General features: G+C 29.1%; 2 protein-coding genes across 5 annotated transcripts; one reads left to right on the top strand and one right to left on the bottom strand.

Moving 5' to 3' along the window:
* Nucleotides 1-10,622: 10,622 nt before the first annotated feature.
* LOC114321287 (putative glucose-6-phosphate 1-epimerase) lies at nt 10,623-15,710 on the top strand. Of its 3 annotated transcripts, none has more exons than XM_028268467.2 (9): nt 10,623-11,000; nt 11,605-11,726; nt 11,907-11,981; nt 12,553-12,609; nt 12,726-12,889; nt 13,415-13,549; nt 14,052-14,154; nt 14,545-14,644; nt 15,259-15,710. In XM_028268467.2, exons 2-9 carry the CDS (start codon nt 11,616-11,618, stop codon nt 15,441-15,443), a joined length of 930 nt encoding a protein of 309 aa, XP_028124268.1. In that variant the 5' UTR covers nt 10,623-11,000; nt 11,605-11,615; the 3' UTR covers nt 15,444-15,710. The 3 variants fall into 3 exon arrangements, with proteins under 3 accessions (XP_028124268.1, XP_028124269.2, XP_082725956.1); XM_028268468.2 differs by lacking the exon at nt 10,623-11,000 and adding an exon at nt 14,718-14,797 and having other exon boundaries at nt 11,467-11,726; XM_082869830.1 differs by lacking the exon at nt 10,623-11,000 and having other exon boundaries at nt 11,467-11,726.
* A 1,417-nt stretch (nt 15,711-17,127) lies between these two features.
* RRP41 (3'-5'-exoribonuclease family protein) lies at nt 17,128-22,212 on the bottom strand. 2 transcript variants are annotated; one of them, XM_082869831.1, is made up of 12 exons: nt 22,053-22,212; nt 21,873-21,919; nt 21,416-21,476; nt 20,284-20,322; nt 20,128-20,195; nt 19,777-19,855; nt 19,645-19,681; nt 18,785-18,901; nt 18,574-18,659; nt 18,015-18,104; nt 17,767-17,826; nt 17,128-17,453 (listed from the first exon to the last, which is right to left on the bottom strand). In XM_082869831.1, exons 1-11 carry the CDS (start codon nt 22,104-22,106, stop codon nt 17,779-17,781), a joined length of 726 nt encoding a protein of 241 aa, XP_082725957.1. In that variant the 5' UTR covers nt 22,107-22,212; the 3' UTR covers nt 17,128-17,453; nt 17,767-17,778. The 2 variants fall into 2 exon arrangements, with proteins under 2 accessions (XP_082725957.1, XP_082725958.1); XM_082869832.1 differs by having other exon boundaries at nt 17,317-17,450; nt 17,765-17,826.
* Nucleotides 22,213-25,888: the final 3,676 nt, after the last annotated feature.

Here is a 25,888-nt window from a genome sequence, read left to right on the forward strand (position 1 = left end):
AACATACACAAAAAACGTTAACGTTACCAAACACTGCATATTTAAAAGACATGTTTATTGTTTATTATTTAAGATAAGATTGTGATATCAACAATCTAGCTATATATTATTATTCATGTTTATAAAAAATTTCATTTATTATTTAAATTCTTCAGCCAAGTATGTGTTTATTTCTTACTTAGTTGTATTTTTAGATATAAATTAATTTATCCATACAAGTCTCCATATTTTATATACATATCATGTTCCAATTTAAGAGGTACGCATAATTATAGTACTAATGGTTGATGAAAAATTATGTGCTACGTGCAACACACATGCCCAACCACTATTATTTTTAAAATCACCAATTATCACATCAATTTTTTGTAAAAAAATTTACAGGAAGAATCTATATAATTTAAAAATATTTTTAATTACTAATACTATAATATTATGATTTAAATGAATCGAACATTTGGTTTGTTTTGACAAAAAATATTTCTAAATAATTATTATTACTTTTTTTTATGTGTGGTGGTAGTGGTGGTGGTGGTGGAACGAAGTATTAGAGATCGAGGCAGGGGTGACAGTAATGACGATGATAGCGACAATGATGGTGATGTTGTCGTGATGGCAGTGTGATAATAGATGTGAGAGTGACAGTGTGGTCACACTAAAAATATTTTAATTTAAAAATATTTTTAGTCTTTTAAGAGTAAAATAATGTTTTATATTTAAATAGACTTATTAACTATACAAAATATTGATTTTTATTTTTTATTATAATAAATTTTAAAAAATAAAAAATAATAATTTTTCACTCCAAACAAAAAAAGTGTAAATTTCAAATCACATTTTAAAATCGGTGGGAGCAATTAAATGCACGAATGAATGCTACGGATTTGGTAGATCTATGTGGAAATTCATGTGGATTAAGGTTAGACCTCATTGTCATAATCAAATGAGCATACCCTGTTTGTAAATAATAATATTTGGGAGCACTAATTTAAGATTTTTAATAGATTTTTAATAGTAAATTCTACGTGATGATGTGATGTTTTGATTTATTTTTATTTGACATCTCACTAAAGCTCACGTTAAAACTTTAGTATTAAAACTTTCTATCACTACCCATTTGTAAATTGCACCCTTGTTAACTCATTCATTACTCCAATCAAAACCATCTTCTTTTTTTTATAGAAATTATAGTTTGTTTGAGGGTAAACTTAAATGGTGCTCCACCATGTATTTTATTAGTTAAAATAGTGAATCCTATCACTCTGTCTCTTATGAAAAGATTGCATGACAAGTGTCATGATTTGTGTGATATGGAGCAATATTCTTAAATCACTAAGCCTCTGTTTGATAAGTTTATGGGTTTTTTTTTTTTTTTTTTATTATTTTAGTTATAAAAGATAAAATAAGTTATTTTAACCATAACAAACAAAATATCACATCTAATCCATAATCATTACACTCTTCTCTCACAAAAAAAGTCAAAAAGCCAAAAAACTTTTCCCAAACCAAGCTTTTTAGCCCAGGCTAAAACAGTCAAAAAAGCAAAAAAGTCAAAAAATCAACCCACTTCCCAAACGAAGCCTTAGGCACTTCTCTCTTTTTTGTTGGAATATTATTTAGTGTTCATGGAAAGTCTTGTTTGTCATAACTTAAAAAAGTCAAAAAATTACTATCTTATTTAAGTCATATCACCTCTCTACTATATCATTTCAAAGTCAATCTGTATTTTATAAAAAGTTAAAAAGTATATTTATTTAGATCATCCCAAATCACCAATTTATGTGATGTTTTAATTTAATTTTTATTGATTAAAATAGTGAGACTAGTTAATTGATTTTTGGGAGGTAATATAACAATTGTCATAAAATAAATGGTGTGAAGTAAAATGTTAATCAGTGTTCTCCATGTATTGTTAATGTTAAAAAGTGTTTATAAAATATCTTTAAAATCTATAAAAATATTAAAAAGTATATTGAGTTTAAGAAAAGTATATTGAACTTAGGCCAAGTTTGGGAAGACTAAATAAGTGCACTTTTTGTCTTTTTGGACTAAAAAATTGAGATTGAAAATATGGATGTTTGGGTTAACTTTTTGACTTTTTATGAAAAAATGTGTAATAAAAAATTGTAAAAATTGGTTTGTAGAGGAAAATTTGAATTGGGAGTTGTGCAGTCGTAATTGTTGACTTTTGGTGAATAGTGTTAACTTTTTAACTTTTTGAGTAACTTTTTGACTTTTTGACTTATTTGGGACTTCCCAAACTTAGCCTTAATAAAAAAATATCTTGTATTGTTTTAATTTTTTATCATTTATTTATATCTTTTTAGCAAGATCCATGTTTTAAAACTACCAAACAATATCACTTTTGTGTTAAAAATTTGAACAATACTAGAAATTCATATTTTTTAATTTATAAATTTATTCATAATGATGTAATAAGAAGGTAAAGCCCCATATTATTAAGCCTCCGTTTGGGAAGTGGGTTGGCTTTTTGGCTTTTTGGCTTTTTTAGCTATTTTAGCCTGGGCTAAAAAGTTTGGTTTGGGAAGGGCTTTTTGACTTTTTGGCTTTTTTGACTTTTTTTGTGAGAGAAGAATGTAATGATTATGGGTTGGATGTGATATTTTGTTTTTTGTGGCTAAAATAGCCTATTTTGTCTTTTGTGGTTAAAATAGCCAAAAAAGTCCCGTTTAGCTCTTGCCAAACGGAGACTAAATATATAGAAGTGGGTTTGTTTTTTGATTTTTTAATTTTTTTGATTATGGGGCTAAAAAGTTAGATTTGTAAAGGATTTTTGACTTTTTATAACTTTTTTATGAAAGAAAGAATGCAATGATCATAGGCTAGATGTGATATTTTATCTTATTAAACTAAAAAAATTATTTTATTTTTTGTGATTATTTTAATTAAAAAAGCCTCAAAAATCACTTTCCAAACATATGCATAAATCAAAAGTTAACATATACATAATTGTGATTATACTTAAAAGAAAAATATTTGCGGTCTTAAATATTTTTAAAAAAACTTGTCATAATTAGAACTTTGACTGTTTGTACCATCAGATGTACTTCACGTGTCTCTTGGGAGAAGTTATTTAGTACTTCAAGGCACCGTCGCATGAATGTGATTAATAGAGAGAGAGTAAAACTTATCCACTTGTTTGATTCCAATTTTTTAAATTTAATTTTTTGAAAATTAAATTTTTTATTTTTTGTAATTTTTATTTTCACTATTTTTTGAATTTTTTTAAATTTTTAGATACATTTAATATAAATACAATTAAAATGCATAATATTTGTGATTTTTTTTTATAAAACAAATCACTAAATATCAAAATATATGAAAATTTAGTAAATTTTCGTATCCTTGTGTATTTATTAATTTTTTAAATATTTTTGTGTAAATATTTTACTTTTTATATACATATAGGTTAAGTGCATCTAGAAAGTAAAAAAAAAAATTAATTAAAATATTAAAAAATTTACAAAAAATAAAAAATATATATATAAAAAATAAAAAACTCAATTTTTTAAAAATTAAATTCAAAAAATTAAAATCAAACAATTAATTTTTGTTGTTTTGGACATAGATACTCTAGCACCAAATAAATTTTCATCTCCTCTCCGTTCTTTTCTCGGGTAAATTTTTATCACTTATGTTTTCCTATTTGGCGGATTATACTAACGGTATCTATCGTTTAAGTTTTGTGTCATTTTAATTTCTGACTATTAAATTATGACATATTTAACTCTAAATTTTAAATTTTATTCTAAATAAGAACAATTGAAGATATCATTGTTCAATTTTAAGAGTAAAGTAGTCAATTTAATAAAATATAAACTAATTTGACAAAAATAAATGCCATTTTTTTTTTTAATTTTTAAAAAATATTTCAACTCACTAAAGATAAAATTATATAAATTGATAAATTTTTTAGACATTTATTTATTTTTTTACTAAATTAATTTTTATTATGTGTTTATATGATGATCATTTAATGGTGGTTGTTTTTATTTTCATTAAATTAGTTTTTATTTTTTCAAAAGTCAAATATGGCGACAACTTTGATATTATTATTAAACAATCCATTAGATCAAAAAATTCAAAACTAAAAATATTTCATATATTATATTGATTACACATTAAAAAGCCTACCAATTGCCTATTACATGATTATCATCCAAACACATAATAAAAATAAATAAATAAATATCTAAAAGATTTATCAATTTTACATAATTTTATCTTTGGTAGGTAGAAATTATTTTTAAATTTTTTTAAAAAAATTGACATTTATTTTTGTCAAATTAGTTTATATTTTATCCAATTGACGATTTTATCCTTGAAATTGAGTAATGGTATTTTCAATTGTCTTTATTTAAAATAAGATTTAAAATTCAGAATCAAATGTGTCACAATTAAAAAGTTAATGATCAAAGTGACACGAATCCCAAACTACAAGGACCGTTAGTGTAATTCTCCCTTAACTATTTTACTTTCACTCTTGAAGTTTTTTTTCCCCTCATTTTGATCTTTCATGTTTTAACTTCTTTTAGTTTGCTTTTAAAATTAACTTATGTTTAAAATTAGATAAAAAAAATATCACGTTAATAATATAAAAAATATATTATTATATTAATATTTAAATTTGTGTCAGATTTGTGAATTATATATAATAAAATATTTTTATGCAATGTGATTGTCAATTTGTCATTTTTTTTTTATCTAATTTTGTATATAAGTTGGTTTTAGAAGTAAATTTTAAAAAAAATAGAAACATGAAAGGTCAAAAAAATAAATAAATAAACTTTGAAAACCAAAAAAAAAATTGACCAAATATAAAAAAGATAAAATGTAATTTATCCTTCTCTCTCCAACCGATAATAAAGAACAATTTTTATTTATTTTTATTTTTCAATCTCAAATCAATGACATAGTGGAAAATAAATTTTATTTTCAATTGTAAGCATCTCTTGCAGTTGGTGCAAGTCTTTTCTATTTGATGTAAATCGTTCCCTATCACTATGTTTGGATAATTCGGAGAGAATAAAAAAAAAGAAAAAAGAAATGATTTGTTAGGAGAGAAAGAAAAAAAAAATTAGTGTGTTTAGTTTCAGTTTTCTGAATTTAGTTTTTTAAAAATTAAGTGTATTTATGTTAGGTGTGTCAAAAAATTTAAAAAATTACTTAAAATATTAAAAAATCATTGAAAACAAAAAAATATGAAAAATAAAAAAGTAAAATTTTCTGAAAATTTGAATCCAAAACCAAATAAGCTGATTGATTTCTCTTCAATTTATTTGGACTGCATAAAAAATAAAAATAAAAAGTTATATTACCGAAACAACATTTTCGATTTTTATTCCTTTTGTAAGTAGATGGGCAATTTTGATAATATACAAAATTAATAATCTACTCATTTTTTTCCCATGTGGCAATCTCTCCACACACTCTCTCTCTCTCTCTCTCTCTCTCTCTCTCTCTCTCTCTCTCTCTCTCTCTCTCTCTCTCTCTCTCTCTCTCTCTCTCTCTCTATATATATATATATATATATATTATATATAAGAAAAAATATATTTTTAAGTCAGAAGCCTTGTAAGAGTTTCAATATCTCATATTGATTTTCTTGATTTTCTTAATTTTAAATAATTTTTGTAATTTTAAATAATTAAGAAAATCTCCATTGACTAGCTTTTATTTGATAATCTCACATCGGAAAAAGAAATAAAAAAATGAGTTGTTTTACTTATATAAAATGAATCTTATATTCCTATCTTATTTAATATTGTAGTGTTGTGCATGTTTCAATTCAATATAGTTTAAATTTTAAAATTGTGTATACTTCAATTCAAGACAGTTTAAGACAGTTTAAATTTTGACCTAATATTGTGTATATTTCAATTCAAGACAGTTTAAATTTTAAATTAAAATAACATTTAAAAGTTTTAATTAATTAATTTTTGTATAAATTAGTTGGTCATTTGACCTAACCGATTAGGCTTAACCATTTTGAGTTTGACTGATTCGCCGGTTTAATCGCGATTTCTCATACTGATTTTATTAATTTTAAACAGTTAAACAAATTTCATTAGCTAACTTTCATTTAACCATATAAGAATAAAATTCTAATTAGTTTATGATTTATTTTATAATCCCACATATGGAGAAGAAGAAAAAGCAAAGTTTGTTTCAGTATATATTATATAAGAAAAATTGAGTTTTTAGTAAGGAGTCTTGTGAGAGTTTCAATATCTCATACTAATTTTCTTGATTTTCTTAATTTTAAACAATTGAGAAAATCTCCATTGGATAGTTTTTATTTGATAATATTACATCGGGAGAAAAAGAAAAAAAATGAATTGTTTTACTCATATAAAGTGAATCTTATACTCGCATCTCATTTAATATTGTAATGTTATGCATGTTTCAATTCAATATACATTAAATTTTAAAAATTTTTATTAATTAATTTTTGTGTAACTTAGTTGGTTTTTTTACCTAACCGATTAGGTTAAATCATTTTTTATTTGATTGATTTGTTGGTTTAATTGCGAGTTTAGCGATTTTATCAAAATATATTGATTAGATTTGTTTAATTCGAAATAAACTAAAGATTGATCTGATTAAAGATTGAAAGACTGAAATTACTTGATTAAAAATAATTTTTTTGTCCAACTTGTTAATTTTTATTTTATAATCCTACATCAGAAAAAAGAAGAAAAAAGTGAGTTGTTTTATTTATATAAATGAATCTTAATAGTGTAGTATTGTGTATACTTCAATTCAAGATAGTTTAAATTTTAAAATTAAAATAACATTTAAAAGTTTTAATTAATTAATTTTTGTATAAGTTTGTTGGTCATTTGACCTAACCGAAGAGGCTGTATCATTTTTGGTTTGATCGATTCGCCGATTTAATTATGATTTCTCATATTGATTTTATTAATTTTAAACAATTAAAAAAAAATTCATTGGCTAATTTCCATTTAACCATATAAAAATAAAACTCTATTTAGTTTATAATTTATTTTATAATCCCACATCTGAGAAGAAGAAAAAGCAAAATTTGTTTCAGTTACATAAAGTAAATCTTACACTTCCTTTTAATATTATAGTGTTGTCCATAATTCAGTTCAAGATAGTTTAAATTTTAAAATAAAAACTTTAATTATTATATGACATAATTTATTTTATAATCTCACATCGGGAGAATAAGAAAAAAGTGAATCTTATACTCCCATTTAATATTATAGTATCATGTATATTTCAGTTCAAGACAGTTTAAATTTGAAAGTTTTAATTAATTAATTTTTATGTAAGTTAGTTCATTTTTTGATTGACTAATTCAGTAGCTTAACTATGATTTTAGCGGGTTTATCAAAATATATTAGTTGGATTTGTCTGATTTGAAATAAACTAATGATTGACTTGATTAAAGATTGAACAACTGATTGCTTGATTAGAAATAAACTTTCTGTCCAAACAATTGTTAACTTTTATTTTACAATATGATATCGAGAAAATAAGAAAAATGTGAGTTATTTCACTTATATAAAATGAACCTTATGTTCCTATTTAATATTATAGTGTTATGCATGTTTCCGTTAAAGACAGTTTAAATTTTAAAATTAAAATAACATTTAAAATTTAAAATTAATTAATTTTTATATAAGTTGGTTGGTCTTTTGACCTAACCGATTAAGCTGAACCGTTTTTGGTTTAACTGATTCGATGGTTTAATCGCGATCTTAGCAATTTTATCAAAATGTATTAGTTAGATTTATTTGATTCGAAATAAACTAAAAATTGATCTAATTAAAGATTAAATGATTGATATTGTTTGATTCGAAATAAATTTTCCGCCCGAACAATTGTTAATTTTATTTTACACAATTCTTTATCAGAAAAAGAATGAAAAAAGTGAATTGTTTCAGTTATATAAAGTAAACATATAGTGTTGTGTATATTTTAGTTAAAAACAGTTTAAATTTTAAAATAAATAAAATTTAAAAGTTTTAATTTATTAATTTTTGTGTAAATTAGTTAGTTTTTTTACCTATTTTAACGAATTTATCAATATATATTGTTTTATTTCTAAAAAATATGTTTAAGTTTTATGACAAATCTTAACCTACAATAAACTAAAATTAAAAAAATTATAAAATGAAATTTATTTTTGTTTTATCATATATATATATATATATTTTAATTTATTCTATTTTTTTCATCTTTGCTAATTAAATTATGACAACTGCAATATATATTTTAATAAAATGTGTAAAATTTAATTCATTCTAAATTATTGTTCTATACTTTTTGAATAAATTTTATAATGTTATTTATTTTTAAAATTATTTTTAATTATTTGTTTAACCCGGGCATCGCAGGGTTCATATAGGGTTCGTTTGGGAAGTGAGTTGACTTTTTGACTTTTTGATTTTTTTGGTTATTTTAGCCTGGGGTTAAAAAGCCTGATTTGGAAAGAGCTTTTGGCTCTTTTGACTTTTTTTGTAAGAGAAAGAATGTAATAACTATGGGTTAAATATGATGCTTTGTCTTATTGGACTATTTTTTTTTTTTTTTTTGTGGCTAAAATAGCCAAAAAACACCCCAAGTTGGGCTTCCCAAACGAAGCCATACTTAGGGGTTATTTGGGGTGTTCTGAATAAGTGCACTTTTTGACTCTTTGAACTAAAAAGTTGAGAAAAAAATATGGTTGTTTGGATTAATTTTTTGACTTTTTATGAAAAAATGTATATTAAAAAATTGTATAAATTAGTGTGTAGGGAAGATTAGGATTGAGAGTTGTGCAGCCGTACTTTCTGGGCGGGGAATAGATGAAAGTAATGATTGGCTACTTTTTGGGCATTGCACTGGACGGTTTTGTTCGGCCCGTGGGGTCCATCACGGATCCTATTTTGATAATCTGAACAGTTCAATATATAGAACTCGTCGAGTACTATATGACTATAAAAAATCACATTGATCGGATATTGATAGCTATATGATCAGATTTGTTTTTTTTCAATCGTTAATTATAACACCATTTATTTTTTAATACAAAACTGATTTGATCATGTAGTTATCAATATCCGATCAATATGATTTTTTACAGGCATATAGTACTCGACGAGTTCTACACATTGAACGGTTCAGATTATCAAAACAGAACTCGTGATGGGCCCACACAAGCCAAACAACAGTGTGTGAAAATTACACCCAAAGTGTGCAATTTTTCTTTAACAAACGCATCAATAAACCATCCATGTCATATTATGAGTTGTACTAAGTTGAGAAAAATTAATTTTTTAATATTTTTTTTAGTAAATAGTGATAATTTTTTAACTTTTTGATTAAGGCCTCGTTTGGGAACAGGCTAATTTAGTAATTTTTTAGCTATTTGGTTTAAAAAGTAGGTAAAAAAAGCTTATATGTTTGGGATGACTTTTTTGCTAATTACGAAAAGATGTGAAAAAAGTAGAGAGAATAGAGAATCTTTGACTTTTTGATATGAGTTGTTGGGTTTTTGGCTAAAAAGGTAACTTTTTAACTTTTTGACTAAAAAGGTAAGTCCCCAAACGGGGCCTAAGGGTTGGTTTGGCTAGTTTAAAAAAAATCAAAAAGTCACTATCCTATTTAAGTTACATTATCTTATTTAAGTCACATAACTTCTCTAACACATCAGTTCAAACCCAACCCAAATCCAACCCATATTTCATAAAAAGTCAAAAAATACATTTATTTAGATCATCCCAAACAACCCGTAACTTTTTGACTTTTTTGAGACATGTCAAACTTGGCGTTAGTTTTGGATAGATTCAAAAAGTGAGTTATAAGAAAAATTAATTTATCTCCATTTATTATCATTTATCTCTTGTTCAGTAATTGAAATAAATAAGTAAGATTAAGAGAGATTGGCGTCATTTGGGAATATGTTATTTTAATAATTTTTTAATTTTTAGGTTAAAATATGAGGTAAAAAAAACTTATATATCTAGAATGACTTATTAATTTTTTACGAAAATATGTGCAAAAAATAGAGAGAAAATAAAATTTTTAACTTTCTGGTATATATTATAAGTTTTTTGATTTTTTAATAACTTTTTGGTTTCTAAGATAAAACGATTACTTCCCAAACGAGGCATTATGGTTTTGTTTGGCTGCCGATCAAAAAAAAAATGGTTTTGTTTGGCTATCTTAGTTGTGATTAAAAAAAACATAAAAGACAATAAGTTAAATAAATTAATAAGATAAAATGTCATATTTAAATCATAATTATTTTATCTTTTCTCTCATAAAAGTCAAAAAAAATTTCCAAATGAACTTTTCAATCCTATTAAAAAAATCTCAACTTAAAAATGCTAAATAAAAAAAATTTTGCCAAACGACAAAGATGACTATGTGTAATTCCTTTAAAATTTCACAAATACATCACTCTAAATGTATTTCTATATAAATTTTTATTTATAAATCATTTTTTAAAATTAAACACAAAAGAGAACATACAATACGTCTAAAATATGATTTATATAAGATTTTACAGAATTTATTTAGAGGAATATTAAACCACTGTCCATTGATGTAAAAATTCTATTAATATATAAAAATATAATTATTTAGATAGTTGGCTTAGCCGAAGCCGTTTCTTCAGTCTCTTTGCTTATTCATTTTTTTTTTTCTTTTGTTTTTCTTTCAAGTTTTCGTGTTGTTTTCTTGAGTGAGCATTGTTTGCATTTGAAACGTTCGATGCAATGACTCTGTTCTCAGAACTGTTTAACTTCCATATTTTTTAAAATTTGAAGGCTCTCATTCTCGATCTTGATGTCCCCCCTAAGTGGGTTCTTCACTGCACTGAGTTTGTTTTTTGAAAAAGATTTTCTTTGAGTTTACAGATTTGGATACAAAATTGGGAACTGGTTTGTCTTCTTTTTTCATCAATGTGATTGTCTCTCTCTGTTGTAGATATCAAAATTTTCTGGGGATTTCTGAGTGGATTTCAGGTAGATTTTCGTTGAGTTTAGAGATTTGGATTCAAAAATAGGGAACTGGGTTATCTTCTTTTGATAGAAAAGTTGAGTTCTTGGCGAAATTTTCACCAATATGATTGTGTTTCTCTGTCGCAAATATCAAAATTTTCTGGGGATTTCTTAGTTGATTTCACCTAGGATTTGCATCATTTCTGCAGAGTTGACAAATGTTGCATTTTGAAGGCTACTTAGGCATTAATGACGTTTTAGGAGTTTCTAGGTTTAGGGTTTTATGAATCTGGTGACTATGGTGAGAAAGTAAGATTGTGAAAGTTGAATTTGTTGGTGGGTTTTTTAATTTGATTCAAAAAATCACAAGTTTGCCACAAGAAAGGTGTTTAGGAGAGTAACCCGGTACATGGCACTCCCGCCACTATAAGATCTGAGAAGGTTCAGATGTACACAGTCTTACCCTGCACGTGGAGAGACTCTTTCTGTGTTTCGAACTCACGGCGCCTAGGTTGCATTGTTGGTGTTCTTTGTGTTTGATAAGTTAATGTAGGACTTGGAAGTTGTTTGGGAATCTGTAAGTCTAATAAAGAGAGTCACAATTTTTGGTTTTTGCAACTGTTTTTAGTGTTTTTGAAAATGGGACACTATGCTGCAATTTGGGATCATAAGGCTGCAATTGAAGTGACAAAGGACTGGAATGGGATTGATCAAGTTGTACTCCGGAACCCACGAGGGGCTTCGGTTAGGGTGAGAGATCCTTTTCATCATCCCTTCTTTAACTCAAGTAGTCCATTAAACCGATAAATTAAGCATTTCCCTTTTGTAGCTTTGATCCATTATAGCAAAACTCGGTGTCAAATGATGCTAGTTGTGTTGTTTAAATTGTGTTTTGTTCTATTATTGAGTTTTTCTCTGTTTATGATCTAGGTTAGCTTACATGGAGGTCAAGTCACTTCGTGGAGGAATGACCGCGGTGAAGAACTTCTATTCACTAGTAGCAAGGTTTTGTTTTCTGATCATTTCATTGCTGTGATATTCTTGTGTTTGTCGTTGTGTTATGTTCGACATTTTATTTAAGATTAATGTAATACTAACTCTAGATTGTCAATGAAGAGATTGGAACTCAAAAATCAATAATTGATGAGCAACTTCAAGAATGATATATCGTTAGAATAATGATGATTATTTGAAATTGTACATGAAATTTGCTAAGTGTCAGTTGTTATACATATATTAGAATAAACATTTCCAACTCTAGTCCTGTTTGGTTGCCAGTGTGGTCTATACCATGATAACCCATATATGGATCGATGGTTTAAGATAATTTATCTTGCGGGTTGAAGTTTTCCCAAATGAAAGTTGTTTAACCGACTCCGATTTTCAGTTTGGACATTTAAATACATTTGTTACTGAATAGAATGTCACGAAATGATACAATTTGACTAAAATTTGATGATCATTGAGGAAATGACGTCTTGCATTTAGTGTTTCATACCATAAATAGTTGATATACTAGTATTGCTTGATATCTACTCGGAAATTGATTCACTTTGTGTTTTTTGATGGATTGTAGGCAATCTTTAAGCCTCCAAAAGCAATGCGGGGAGGAATCCCTATATGTTTCCCTCAGGTCTCTTCAATCATTCCTTCATAATTCTGATCAAATCACACTATTGATATGTATATATATATTTTGGTTTGGATTTGAGTATTTTTATTGATGCGCTTTGTTCGATGTTAGTGCAGTTTGGAAACTGTGGTTCACTTGAGCAACATGGATTTGCAAGGAACAAAATTTGGTCTATTGATGAGAACCCTCCACCTCTACACCCTAATGATTCCCTTGGAAAATCCTTTGTTGATTTGCTACTCAAACCATCGGACGAAGATTTGAAGTGTTGGCCACGTTGGTATATGACCTCGGACACTTTAGGATTTCAATCCTTTATATAAAAATTTCAACTCTTTATTCTTTAGGAGACTTGCAAATAGAAGTTCTAAGAGGAGAGAGAAGAAATATAAGGTCCGTAATTGACTAACATTTAAAAATTTTCTGATAGGATTCATAAAAGCAGCTGAAATTCTCACAAGTCATTTAGGTTAATGACATTAAGATGTCTACATAAAAGTCCCAATTATTGAATTGGGTAAAAAAAAAAATTGAAATTTTGTTTTTATGTTTAGTGTTTGTCAGACCGGCTTTTGTATTATCAAGTCATAGGTTGAGGATATCCTCCACACTTCATTCTTCTTGGAGGACATATTTTCCATCCAAATGATCTACATGTTTGATAGTCTACTTCTTCCCTTTGTATGCTTATTTTACTTCTTTTTTTTTTCTTCCCTTTTCTTTCTCTCTCTCTCAATATTTGTATATTCAAGAGATGTGATTGTGATGTTTGTATGTTGCTGACTGAATTTCTTTATTTTTCCAGTTTTGAGTTTCGTCTTAGGGTTTCCCTCGCAGCAGATGGAAAACTGACCTTGATATCACGCATTAGAAATATCAATGGCAAGCCGTTTCATTTTTCATTTGCCTATCATACATACTTGTCCGTCTCTGATATTAGGTATGCTGTGTTTTTTGTCTATTTTTTTCCCTCAAAATAGTAGGATATGTGTCTCATAAGTACTTGTGCCATGGGTGTCCAATGTGACACGTGACCTTCTTAGAAGCATTTGTGCTACTTAGATTATCAGCATACTTTAACAAGCATTTGTCGCTTTAAGAATTATGGTTATTTATAAATTAACTATCAATATGGGCGTACTATTTCGTTGAGGGGAAAAAAAAATGCATTTACAAGAAATTGGACAAAAACTTGTTGAGGGATTGTTTGGCAATTGACTTTTTTAGTGACTTTTTGATTTTTTACGAAAAGACGTACAGAAAACCTAGAGAAAAACTAGAGAGAATGAGTTGAGTTGAGTTTCTTCTTTAACAATGGCAATATTTTATCAAGATGAAAAAATGACATCGGTTTTATTTATTTATTTATTTATTTTTAAAGTGTATTGGGAGTTTTTCATTCAAGATAAATGGTATTTACATGAACATGAATTTATCTGCAGTGAAGTGAGGATTGAAGGGCTAGAAACACTCGACTATCTGGACAACCTTTGCCAAAGAAAACGTTTTACAGAACAAGGAGATGCCATAACTTTTGAATCCGAGGTAAATTCTTTTATTATTTGTAGACCGACGTTTTAGAGTTATGCAAAACCCTGATGTTATTTGATTGGATCATGGAGAAGAAAAAAAATAAGTGATCTATAATCTTTAGCAGAATTTTATTGTTCTTCTTTTATTTTTCATTGTTACCACCATGAGTTTTGTCTGCAAGAACTTTAGAAAGAGGAAGCCACTTTCAAGGGGTTCACAAAAACACACGATATTATTTGCAATTTACAAGGAGAAATAATAGATGTTGATATGATATGAAATGTTACTAGTTGAAAATGAATTGATTTGGTTCTTGAGACATATCGCAATTTTGTCATTGCACTTTTGAAATAATAGTTTTTTTTTGTTTGTTTTTGTGTGTGCGCGCGCGCGCGCGCTCAGGTGGACCGAGTTTATCTTAGTTCGCCAAATGTTATTGCAGTCCTTGATCACGAAAGGAAAAGAACGTATGTAATAAGGAAGGAAGGGCTACCGGATGTTGGTAAGATGCCTTAGACATATTTTTCACGTGTAAGAAGATTTTTTTTTTTTATGGAAACTTCGATATTTTGTAGGCATTGTACACATCAACAAAGAAGACGAGTGAGCTTAAAAATTATGGACACTTGAGAATTTAACTGACTAGATTTGGACGGTAATCTTTATCAAATCACGTCAACTCATTCCATAAGATAAACTTGGTCATTTAACTACTTTGTTTATCAAGAGAAATGCATCAAAGTAGTTAATCTCCTGATATTGGAAATAAAAATCATCGTCTTCTCTAGAAAACTCGAGGAATCTTGAGTAATTTATGGCCACTCTAGAATATTGTCAGATGAGGACTCCTCTTACAAGGAAAATACAGATTCAACGTCTGCATCATCAAGATTTTCTCTCATTTCTATGTTGGACTTTTGTTAACCCTAGTCTAATGAGAACTCTAGCACGCATTTAGCTGAAAATTTTTCGTTTTAAATTTTATGAAGAAATAAAGAATAATAAGGTTTGTGTTTAGGAGTACATATCTATGGTGAAAAAGGTGAGATTATACAATTCACTTAATTTTTGTTTTGTAATGCTAACCTTTTTTGTTGTTTATTTGCGTTCAAATAGTGGTGTGGAATCCATGGGAGAAGAAAGCGAAAGCAATGCTAGATTTCGGGGACGATGAGTACAAACAGATGCTCTGTGTCGATGGGGCAATAATTGAGAAACCTATAACTTTGAAGCCGGGTGAGGAATGGACCGGGCGTTTGGAACTCGGAGTTGTGCCTTCCAGTTTTTGTGATGAGGGATAACAAAAACACCAGAGTTCATGGCCTCTTTGATGTAGTAGTAGTTGAATTGAGTAAAAAAACTAGTCTTCTTAGGTGTATTGTGACTAGGATTGTGAAAATCGTTGAATAGGGTCATGGTAGACCCCTGTAATGGAGTGCAAAAAAGCCTATGTTTTGTTGGTTTGCAGCTCCAATTTCGCTTTTTTCTTTTTATTGTCTTTATTTTCACACTAAGAATCAAACCTTTTTAGTGGTTCTGGTTAATGAAATATTAACTTCAATTCCATATTTTTTGGCTCTTTAGCATGTCTTGATGCTCAAACTTGCTTCGAGGGCAAGGCACCTTTTTTATAACTAAGCGCACTTCAATTAATTCTGACTGAACAAACTTTCACTGGTCTCTTGGGGTGATTTCAATTTGAAGTTTAGACTAGTGCAAAAGGAAAAGGTTAAATTAAAGAATATAATAAATTTATAAATTTAACATAATTGCACTATTCCTTTTTTTAGTATAATTGAATTAGGAATGGCAGCTGGGTGGGGTGGGGCCAGGGATCACCCTCCCCGTCCCTGATCCCCGAGAGTGAAAATTTCCACAGCCCCGATCTCTGTCGAGGAACCTATCACCGTCCCGGTCCCCAACGGGGATTGGGTTTTCCTGACCCCAAAAGTTTCCCGATCCAAATTTGTTCAGTGTTCAACAACATCATCAACTTCTTTCAACATCAAAATCATACACACAGAGAGACACACAAACACATACATACATACATGTATACATCCACAAAGAGAGACACACACATACACATGTATACATACACACACAGAGAGGACGAAGGAGATTGGCACAGACGACGGAGGACGACGGTGACGAACGATGGAGGACGAAGACGACGAATGACATCGTGAACAGTGGCGGTAGCATTGAGGAGAAGGAGATGTGCGAGAATGAGAGAGAGTAGAGGGAAGCAAAGGAAATGTGCGAAGTGAGAGAGAGTACAGGGAAGAGAGAGAGTGAGAGAGAGAGTGAGAGTTTTTTTTGAACCAGAGGGCATAGGGCATACAGAGGGCATAAAGAGAGAGAGAGTGAGAGTCTAAGAGACAGAGGGCATACATTTTTTAGGAATATATATAGTATGTTTATTTCGGGGGTTTACGGGGTCGGGGTCGGAAAACATATCACCATCCCCAGCCCGAAAGTCAACGGGGATTTATTTTTGAATACCATCCCCGGCCCGTGGGGGATATTTTTCGGAAAAAAATCGCTCTACTCGGGATCGGGGGGTCGGGTCCCCGTCGGGCCGGGTTCAAATTGCCATCCCTAAATTGAATCGACCAAAATTAATATAGTTAGTGTACCGACACAAGAAAAAAATAAGTTGAATTATATATTTTAATGTAAAATAGATGACTATCATTTTTACTCTAGCCTCCCTTTTGACAAAGTTAAAGAGATCAAAATTAATATAAATGTGTAGATACCAACAAAAAAAAAAAAAAAAAAAGAAGGTAAATTATGTATTTCGGTGCAAAAGAGGTGACTATTGTTTTTTTATTCATACAACTACCAAATTACTAACAAAAAAAATTGAGTATTATATAAATTAAAATATTAAAGGATCTTAATATAATTATGCAAACTATTTTTTCCAAACTTCAAGGAGGTTACTGAAATTTAACCACAAGAAAATGATACACAAGAAAATTTGGGATTCAATATCTGCATTCAAAAATTGAGATTAAAGATGCATCCCAAGATCTTCTACATCCATATCCACGTTGAATTGAAGCTCTAAAATAAAATCACTTAAAATACTAACATGGAAGCTTTATAGCCCTAGGAAGAGTAACATATCGTCCTCGCCTCCAAAAAATGACCTCTTTTTTTGGGAATGCAAAAACCCGCATCAAATCAACATTTGCATTTCACAGAGAAGACAGAAATCTTCATCTCAGTATGAAAACTTCATGTCCAGTTCAGCTCCAAAGATTCATAATGCTGACTTCGGCAACAAAGCCAAGATTGCAACCCTGCAAATTAGAAGTATAGCAACCAATTAATATTTGTATGATCTAAGTTCTTTCTTGGTCTCTTACCATTCTACAAATTTTTGTTTGATTTGAAAATTTCCTATTACTAGGGGAAACTTCTGAGCCACTAAAACCAGTGCCGATAAAGCATTAACAGGAAGTCTAAATAACCATCCCTTGAAAAACAAATGACCATCTTGGGAAGGTGCTGTTGAAGGTTCACTAGTGCAGTAATCAGAACAACAATAGCTATTTATCTCATCGACATTTCAATAAATAAAAAAAAACTAAAGTAAGGCCTCAAGTTTCTTACCCTGATTACAAGCTATGTGCCCCTACGACACTCCAGCTGTTTGGTGTTTTCTTGTAAAACCTGTCAACCAAAACAATAGCATATCTTAAAAAGCACATGGAAATTGTAGGGCCCAAGCAATGACTCGTCTTAAACATGAAGTTAGATGCAGGATAAATACATTGAAATCATCAAGCATTGATCAAGATGACTTGATTACTTTAAAAAACATGACTTTGTATAAGAAATTCAAGTTTAAATGTACTTACTTCCCGAATGTAATTGGCTACTGCCTTGCAGCCTTCTATTGCCAGTTGCATTACATTTTCAAACATATCTATTGGTAACCTAGCATCCATCTGCAATAAATAAACATGATTTAGGTAACCTTCGGGATAAATGAGATCATAAAATATAAATTTATGAGTTATAATGTAGGGCACAAGACAAATCTAAACTAGGAAAACCATGATGCATAATCAATAGAGGCATGTTGGATGAATGACGGACAAATATTTCCCGAGTAATGGTAATATTTTAGAAGGTTTTCCCAAATAATAGTTGATTCATATGGCACAAAGACGTACATCCGCACTAGATGACTCTTTCTATTTATCTCTCCCCCTCCCCCAAAAAAAAAAAAAAACTCCACAACTCACAGAGAGAGATTTTATATTTGTATACAAGCTCTTTTGCAACGCTAGAAACATTCCAACCACTATTTAATTTCCCAAATAAACTTTTAATTAAAAAGAAATTGTGTCTACCAAAGACAATATATTTTTGTGTGCAAAAAAATATGAACAAATATTAGAGGATAGAAAAGACCTGAAGAAGAGTCACTTTGTCCAACTTGGGCAAAATTCCTACAGTGACATCAGGGCCTCCAGCACTATCTTCTACATAATTTAGATCTGCTCATTTGATGAAAAGTCCCAACTATTATAACCTTTTCTATAATATTTACAAACATTAAAACATGAAAATCTTTTTGAAAAACACATTAAGTCAAAAGAAAAAGGGGAATTTATGTAATCACCAAGAAGAGGGGTGCTATTTAGGTATCCGGCACTACAAGAAGTAACAAGATCACGCATAGGAATCCCAGCATCTGCAAGGGCCAAGGTCGCAGCGTTTATGCATGCAGATCTTGTTCCTGCAGGAAGTCAATACCAGAATCAGGGAGGAGGATTTCCACTTTAAAAGACAAATTCTTTACCTGAAAAGTAATGAAACAGCATATAAAGTTCCAATAATGATTCCAATTATATTAAAGGTATCTATGTTACCTAGGACATAGATCACTATGGTATGAGAAAAGGAAACCGAAACACAGTCCGCCACATGTTCTAAAATGTGATACGATAGAGGTAGACTGTGAGCTAAGGCCATTATTTTACATTTTGTCAATCTAAAACTCCAGTCCATCTAGATTTCAGTTCATTATATTTGACTTTTTCCCTATTAAGAACTTTTAGGGAAAAACACTAAAAAAAATTATAGGATCACTTTGGATCACTAAATTCACCATTTTGGAATGAAAGTGTACCATGTTTATGAATGTATGTAAATCATTAGGGTGTTTTCTAGTAACACTGAGGTATATGCTCAAAGAGAAAGAGAAGAAGTCTAATTATATGTTTAGTTTGGTTTTCAAAAACTTGTTTCAAATTTTTTTCTAAAAACCTAAAAATTAATTTCATGAAAAAAAAAATAAAAAAATCAAAGCAGTTGTCATTTTTATATAGTTCTATCCTTTTGGAGAGCAGATATAATTTTTAAAAATTCAAGAAGTATTTCAGAAAATAAACCAAACAAGGCCTAAATCTCCGCAAATATATAGAAAGGCTAAATAATTGGTCTGCATGGCATTGCACTCTCAGTTCAGTTTTAGCTTACCTCCATCTGCTTGGAGAACTTGGACAAAAATGTCTATCTGAAAAATGCAGAAGGAAAAGGAAAAAGGTTTTAGAACTAAGAAGTTCAAACTCATATAGCAAAGCAAACATTACCTATGGGTTGCAGTAGAACCTGAGAACGAGGCATTAGGTTTGTCATTATGCATGCTTCCATTGTCTGGCGAATAACCATAGATATCTCTGTTGATCGCCTGCATGTACAAAGAAGATAAAGGATGCACTTTCTGGTATTCTAGTGTACTACAAAATCCTATGAATGGTCACTATTCATGAAAAGAAATAGTATTGAAAATAGATATTCAACACTCTAATCACATAAATAATAATAATAAAAAAAAGAAGATATATAGAAGTCATCAAATCATGCTATTTTCAGTATACTCGGTTCTTAAATTAGACAAAATAATGATTCTTTAGGAAAAGCAATAATGTACAGTTAATCACAAAAATCATTGAAAACAACCTGTCACCCTTTGGCTTTCTCATGCGATCACCAGTACTAAAATTAGCCATGCTATACTCACAGCGCACCTATAGTGTCAATAAAGTGTCATTAGAAAACTAGCAGGAAAATTATAATCTTCAAACATTTGAAAGATCAATGACCAAATATCTTTACCAGTGCCTGATCATTAATTTGTTGGCTCCTATTTTGGACCTGAAAAAACAAAAAACGAAAAAAACATAAATCATTATAAGAATTTTCACACTAATTTACTGCTGTTGACAGATATCAAAATTACACACATATAATGATGCATGTAAATACCTAGCACACATATTATGGTGGCAGTGGAGCATGACAAATGATGAGTACACCAAATTGGAGGTTTCTTTGTTCATGAGCTAAAAATTTATAGTAAAGGAAAACAATTACAAACTAGAAGAAAAATGGGGTATAGCTTATTGATCATGCCTATTCTGAGTTCAGCTACTCACCCTCTTAAGGTTTCTTTTCCATGAAAAGGGATTTGGGTGCCAAATCCACCTAAGTTTGTTTGTTTGTTTGTTTGTTTTTTTTTCCTCTAAATTTTGGCTACGGTGTTGACTCAGGAAGATTCTTGCTATCAATAGTTTGATTAGATGATGCCGTACTCTTGTGAATTGGTGATACATCTGTAAGCATCCATTAGCCATTTCCTTATCCATTATTATGTTGCTAAGGAGCTTGAGGAGTTAATTTTGGCTCTTTTAAAAAGCAATGGGTTTTTTTCCGATCTTTCATATAGTTGGAGGTGAGGGGGAGTTATGAAGGCAAGGGAAGCTTGAGTTTTAGCTTTGTTATGCATATGTGGGTTAGTTGGGGGTGAAAGCAATTGTAGATATATTTTAAGCGTTGAAATATCAATACGCGCGTCTGACACAGACTTGATGTGACTTCTCCCAGGAAGTATTACCACTCGAGAAGTACCCAATTTATATTAGGAGATTCAAAATCTATCCAATTCAACCCCTTTACAAAATTTTCAATTAAATTTGCAAAACTTGAATTAGGTTTTTATTTTTTTATGGGATTATTTGACTTTCACAATAGCCATTACTATATATCACTAGTTAGGGTCTAAATTTCCACTACAAATCAGTCTAATCCAATCTTGCCCAAATTTTACTGTGAGTTATGCAATTTACTTCTCTAACTCCTCTTGTCAACTAGTTTTTTTCAAGCAACACATAAAATGTTAGAAATAACCTTGCTTTTATGGAAATTAAATGTAGCAGAGAATTAATCATAGAAGAATATGTCAAAGTACCTCTCTAGGACCATACACAGCAGCAATGACCTTGGTGTTACCCATCTCAAACACAGCAGAACTGCAATTGCAGAGCACATGTGAGACTAAACCCAATTCACTTCAGTTATCTCAACATAAATATATGAATAAACACAAAATTGAAAACCCATAAATCAATGGTAGCAAACCAAAATTTATTGTTGATTTTTTCTTTTTCATTTTACTAATTTTTTCCACAAAAAATTTAATTTAGGTCCTACTAAACTAGAAGACACCAAAAAAAAAAAAAATTATAATAGCAAAAATTACACAGACAGAAATATAACCCAAAAAAAAAAAAGGATTTTTTTATTTTTATTTTTATAAATAGTAGGACTCGAAAAAAAAAAAAGACAAAAATTTAAAGTTTTCACCCCCCCCCCCCCAAAAAAAAAACACACAGTAATTAATGGTAGCAGAAAAAAGAAATTAGTACCCATCAGCATTGGCAACGGCACCGATTTCAGCTCGAATCTGTCTCATCTGAGGTTGAGAAATATATGAAAATTCAATCATTAAAAAATAAACAAATTCAAACAATAATCCAATGGAAGTAGCTGACATCGTAGTATTGCTTAAACTACTCAGAGAGAGAGAGAGAGAGAGAGAGAGAGACCTCCATGGGACGACGACCATCTAAGCGAAACCCTTCGGGGCTCACGAACTCCATCTCTGTGAAACTCTAGAGAGAGAGAGAGAGAGAGAGAGAGAGATTTGCTATGGTTGCAGTCAGTGTGAATGGTTGATGATTTAGGGCTAGAACATGGGCTTTGCTAAACAGGTTTGAAACTAGCCCAAGCCCATTTTTAAAGTTAACAAAGTTTTGTGTAGCCCAATCCAACATTTTGCTCCAAATCTTGGGATGATCTTGTTTGATTGAGTTTTCAGATTTTATTTTTTGAGTTTTTTTATCAAAAAAATATGAATTAGTTTGATAAAAATAAACATAAAAAAAGTATTTTTTAATTTTATAAAATTATTTATAATTATGCCAAAATCTCATTAACTATTAACGAATATCACTTTATTTTTTTTATTGATGAATTCGTACATATTAACTATCTCAACTATAAAAATGTACGAATTCATAAATAAGTGGACAATGTAATATTTGTTAATAGTTAAAAGATATTTAATGTAATTAATCTTATTTTTATTTTTTTATCAAAATAATTTTAAAAATAAATAAATTCTAAATATTCAACCAAACAGCCCAACCTAAAAGGCCTTTCCTTAATTTGTGAGACAGTATCCATAGGGTATGTTTGATTGGAAGGATTAAAGCATGGGATTAGGATTATTAATCCGTGGGCCCAATCATCCTATGCTTGTTTTGACACTTTGGTTTAGGATTATTAATCCAATGGATAATTAATCCAACAAATTTGTAGGATTATTAGTAATGGGGTAGGGGTGGGATAGTTAACACCACACTAATTTGATAGAATTATTAATACTTCACTAATAGTGAAGTGAATCAAACATGACCATAAAGTAAACACCTTTTTTTCTTAATGTGACAAATTTCCTAATAGAAGAAGGTGGGTAACCAAAAAGAACACATTTCTTTTGCTTTAGCTTTTTTTATAAAGAAGAGAGAAAGAAACGATTTACATTATTTTTTATCAATTTTTTTCTTTAGTTATGACATTATTTTAAGATATTTAGTTATAATTTTTTTGTGTTTGGTTATATTTTTTTTTATTTTTTTTTAATTATAACTCAAAAAGTATGAAATTATACTATTTTCTTTATTAGTTATAAGGTGTATATGTGTGTACTATAGTTTTTCCCTAATAAAAAATACAATTGACAAGAATAGCTATAAATAATCAGTAATTTTAGAAATTATCCAAAATTTGAATCACTGACTCAAGTTCATTTTATATATGAACCTCACTCTTCATCAATTCAATTTCCAACGCACCATACTCATTTCTAGATAAATTATGAGTCCTAAATTCTGGACCCTAGCTTTTTGGATAAAGAATTGAGTTTAAAAGTTTTTTAGCAATATGCTTTTTCTAAATTTTGTTATTTTTAGTAAAATTTGTTTTAAAATTTTGCGTTCTATACTAAGGGACTCTAAAAATAAAAATAAAAAAATAGGACAAATTTGAAAACAATTCAAAAGTTACAAGAAATAAAAATAAAAATAAAAGTCCAACAGAATTAACTTTCATTTCCTAATTTCCAATTTATCTTTCTCAAATTTGGCCCCTTTTTTTTTTTTTTCATTTTTAGGCAAGTTTAGTTCAACCTAATCAATTAGAGTAACTCGGTTGATCACTTATCTACACACTTATGTTGAAGAGGTCAGGGTTCAATTTTTGTTTCTTCTCCGTTACACAAATTTTTAAACATAATCCCCTTACATAAGGATGGTGTTTGGGAAGTGGGTTTTTATTTAGGTCCTTTTAGTTGTAGATTTTTATTGGATAAAAAAATTTTGGGGTTTGGGAAGATAGTTGGGTTTTTATGTGGTTGGATGTGATGTTTGTGAGAGAAAAAGTGAAATGATTATGAGGTTAGATGTGATATTTTGTTTGGATGTGATTTTTTTGGTTTTGTAAAAAGTTTGTCTTGTAGTAGAAAAAATGAGAAAAAAATTCGGAACCTACGTTCCCAAACACCACCAAGGTGAGTTTCATTTTTTTGTGAGGTCCTCGCAAAATGAACTCAAGATTTTGACATAAACGAGGTGAATATATATATATATATATATTAACAAAAAATTTATAAAAGAAGTATAAATAACAATATCAATTTCTATTAAAATAAAAGGTGAATAACATGAAAAAATATAAATGAATAAATATGTTTTTCTATAATCATATTTATTTATAAAATATAACAATTATATGACAATTTATCTACACTAGTTGTGAGAAACCATTTTGTTTTGGTTATGTCTTGTCAAAGTTGTTAAATTCTATATTTTGAACCCAATGTTTCATAGATATAGAAGCGTGAGTTGCGTTACCACTTAATTTTTTGTTAAATTTAGATGGGGCGAATTTGTATAATTTGAAAATAATAAATAGTAAATACTAGCATATGATTTTTATTTTTTTTTGGGGGCAAATTATAGGGACAGCGACCACCCCTAAGTCCATCCTTCCTCATATGATTATGTTTAATTCTGTGATTAATTTTTGGTAATGGCAAAAATTGATTTAACAAACACCACTTAGGCCTTGTTTGGCAAGTGACTATTTTAGCTTAAAAGTTAAAAAGTTACTAACAAAATAAAAAGCCAACAATTTATATCAAAAAGTCAAAGATTCTCTTTTTTCTCTACTTTTTGCACATTTTTTTTTGTAAAAAACTAAAAAATCATTCCAAATATACTAATTTTTTTTACCTCATATTTTAATTAAAAATTCAAAAAGTTACTAAAATAACATGTCCCCCAAACGAGACGTTAGTGTTCGAAAGGGCTAGGCACTGACATTGACAAGGAAAATTCAACCTAATTATTAAGCCTCCGTTTGGGAAGTGGGTTAGCTTTTTGACTTTTTTAACCTGGGCTAAAAAACTTGGTTTGGGAAGGGTTTTTTGTCTTTTTGACTTTTTTGACTTTTTTTGTGAGAGAAGAGTGTAATGATTATGTGTTAGATGTGATGTTTTGTTTGTTGTGACTAAAATAGCCTATTTTGTCTTTTGTGGCTATTTTAGCCCCAAAACCACTTTCCAAATACTTTCTACATATGAAAAACATGCTGGCCATTTCCAAACTATGTGGGTTGTCAATTTTTGTATAATCATTTAACAATCAGTAGAGAAAATTAGGGGAAACAGAAGACTAAAAAAATAAATCACATCAATAATAAATCCTAATTTTGAACATGGCGATTAAGTGTGAATCAATAATTTGGTGGGTGATACATCACTTGCAGATTGTCTAATCTATGATATGATTTTGAGGGTGAGATTTCTTTTTTTGGTTAGGGGAACACATCATATTGGTTACATAATAATAATACACTCTTTCAGGGCCACTAAGGAAATCTTAAACACATAATATTCAATAGTTCTAGACCATCGTATGACTTTGCTTACTAGAAAACTATACTTTTATTATAATAGTATTAGCTATTAATTATCTAAAATTATACAAACTTGTCTTCTTTGGATTTAAAAAAATATATATATATTAAAATGATTGCCAGTCTATATCTATAAAATATGGCGTAAAAGTATAAATTTAAAATTGTTAACAAAATATTACAAAAGAAGTTAATTTATCATAACTAGTGTGATTACAAGCCTTAGTTTATGGGTCTAGTAACATCATCACATTTATTGAAAAATATATTTTTCAAAATTTTAATACTTTTAATGACATAAAGAACATGAAACACAATTTAATATGTCTCACTTTAACAGGTAAATTATTTTACAATAGATATCTTTATAACTCAATTTGAATTATTAAAAAAATAACTATTT

Source organism: Camellia sinensis, chromosome 5 (assembly GCF_055761805.1).
Source record: "Camellia sinensis isolate YWXY chromosome 5, ASM5576180v1, whole genome shotgun sequence".
In the NCBI taxonomy this organism is placed as follows: domain Eukaryota; kingdom Viridiplantae; phylum Streptophyta; class Magnoliopsida; order Ericales; family Theaceae; genus Camellia; species Camellia sinensis.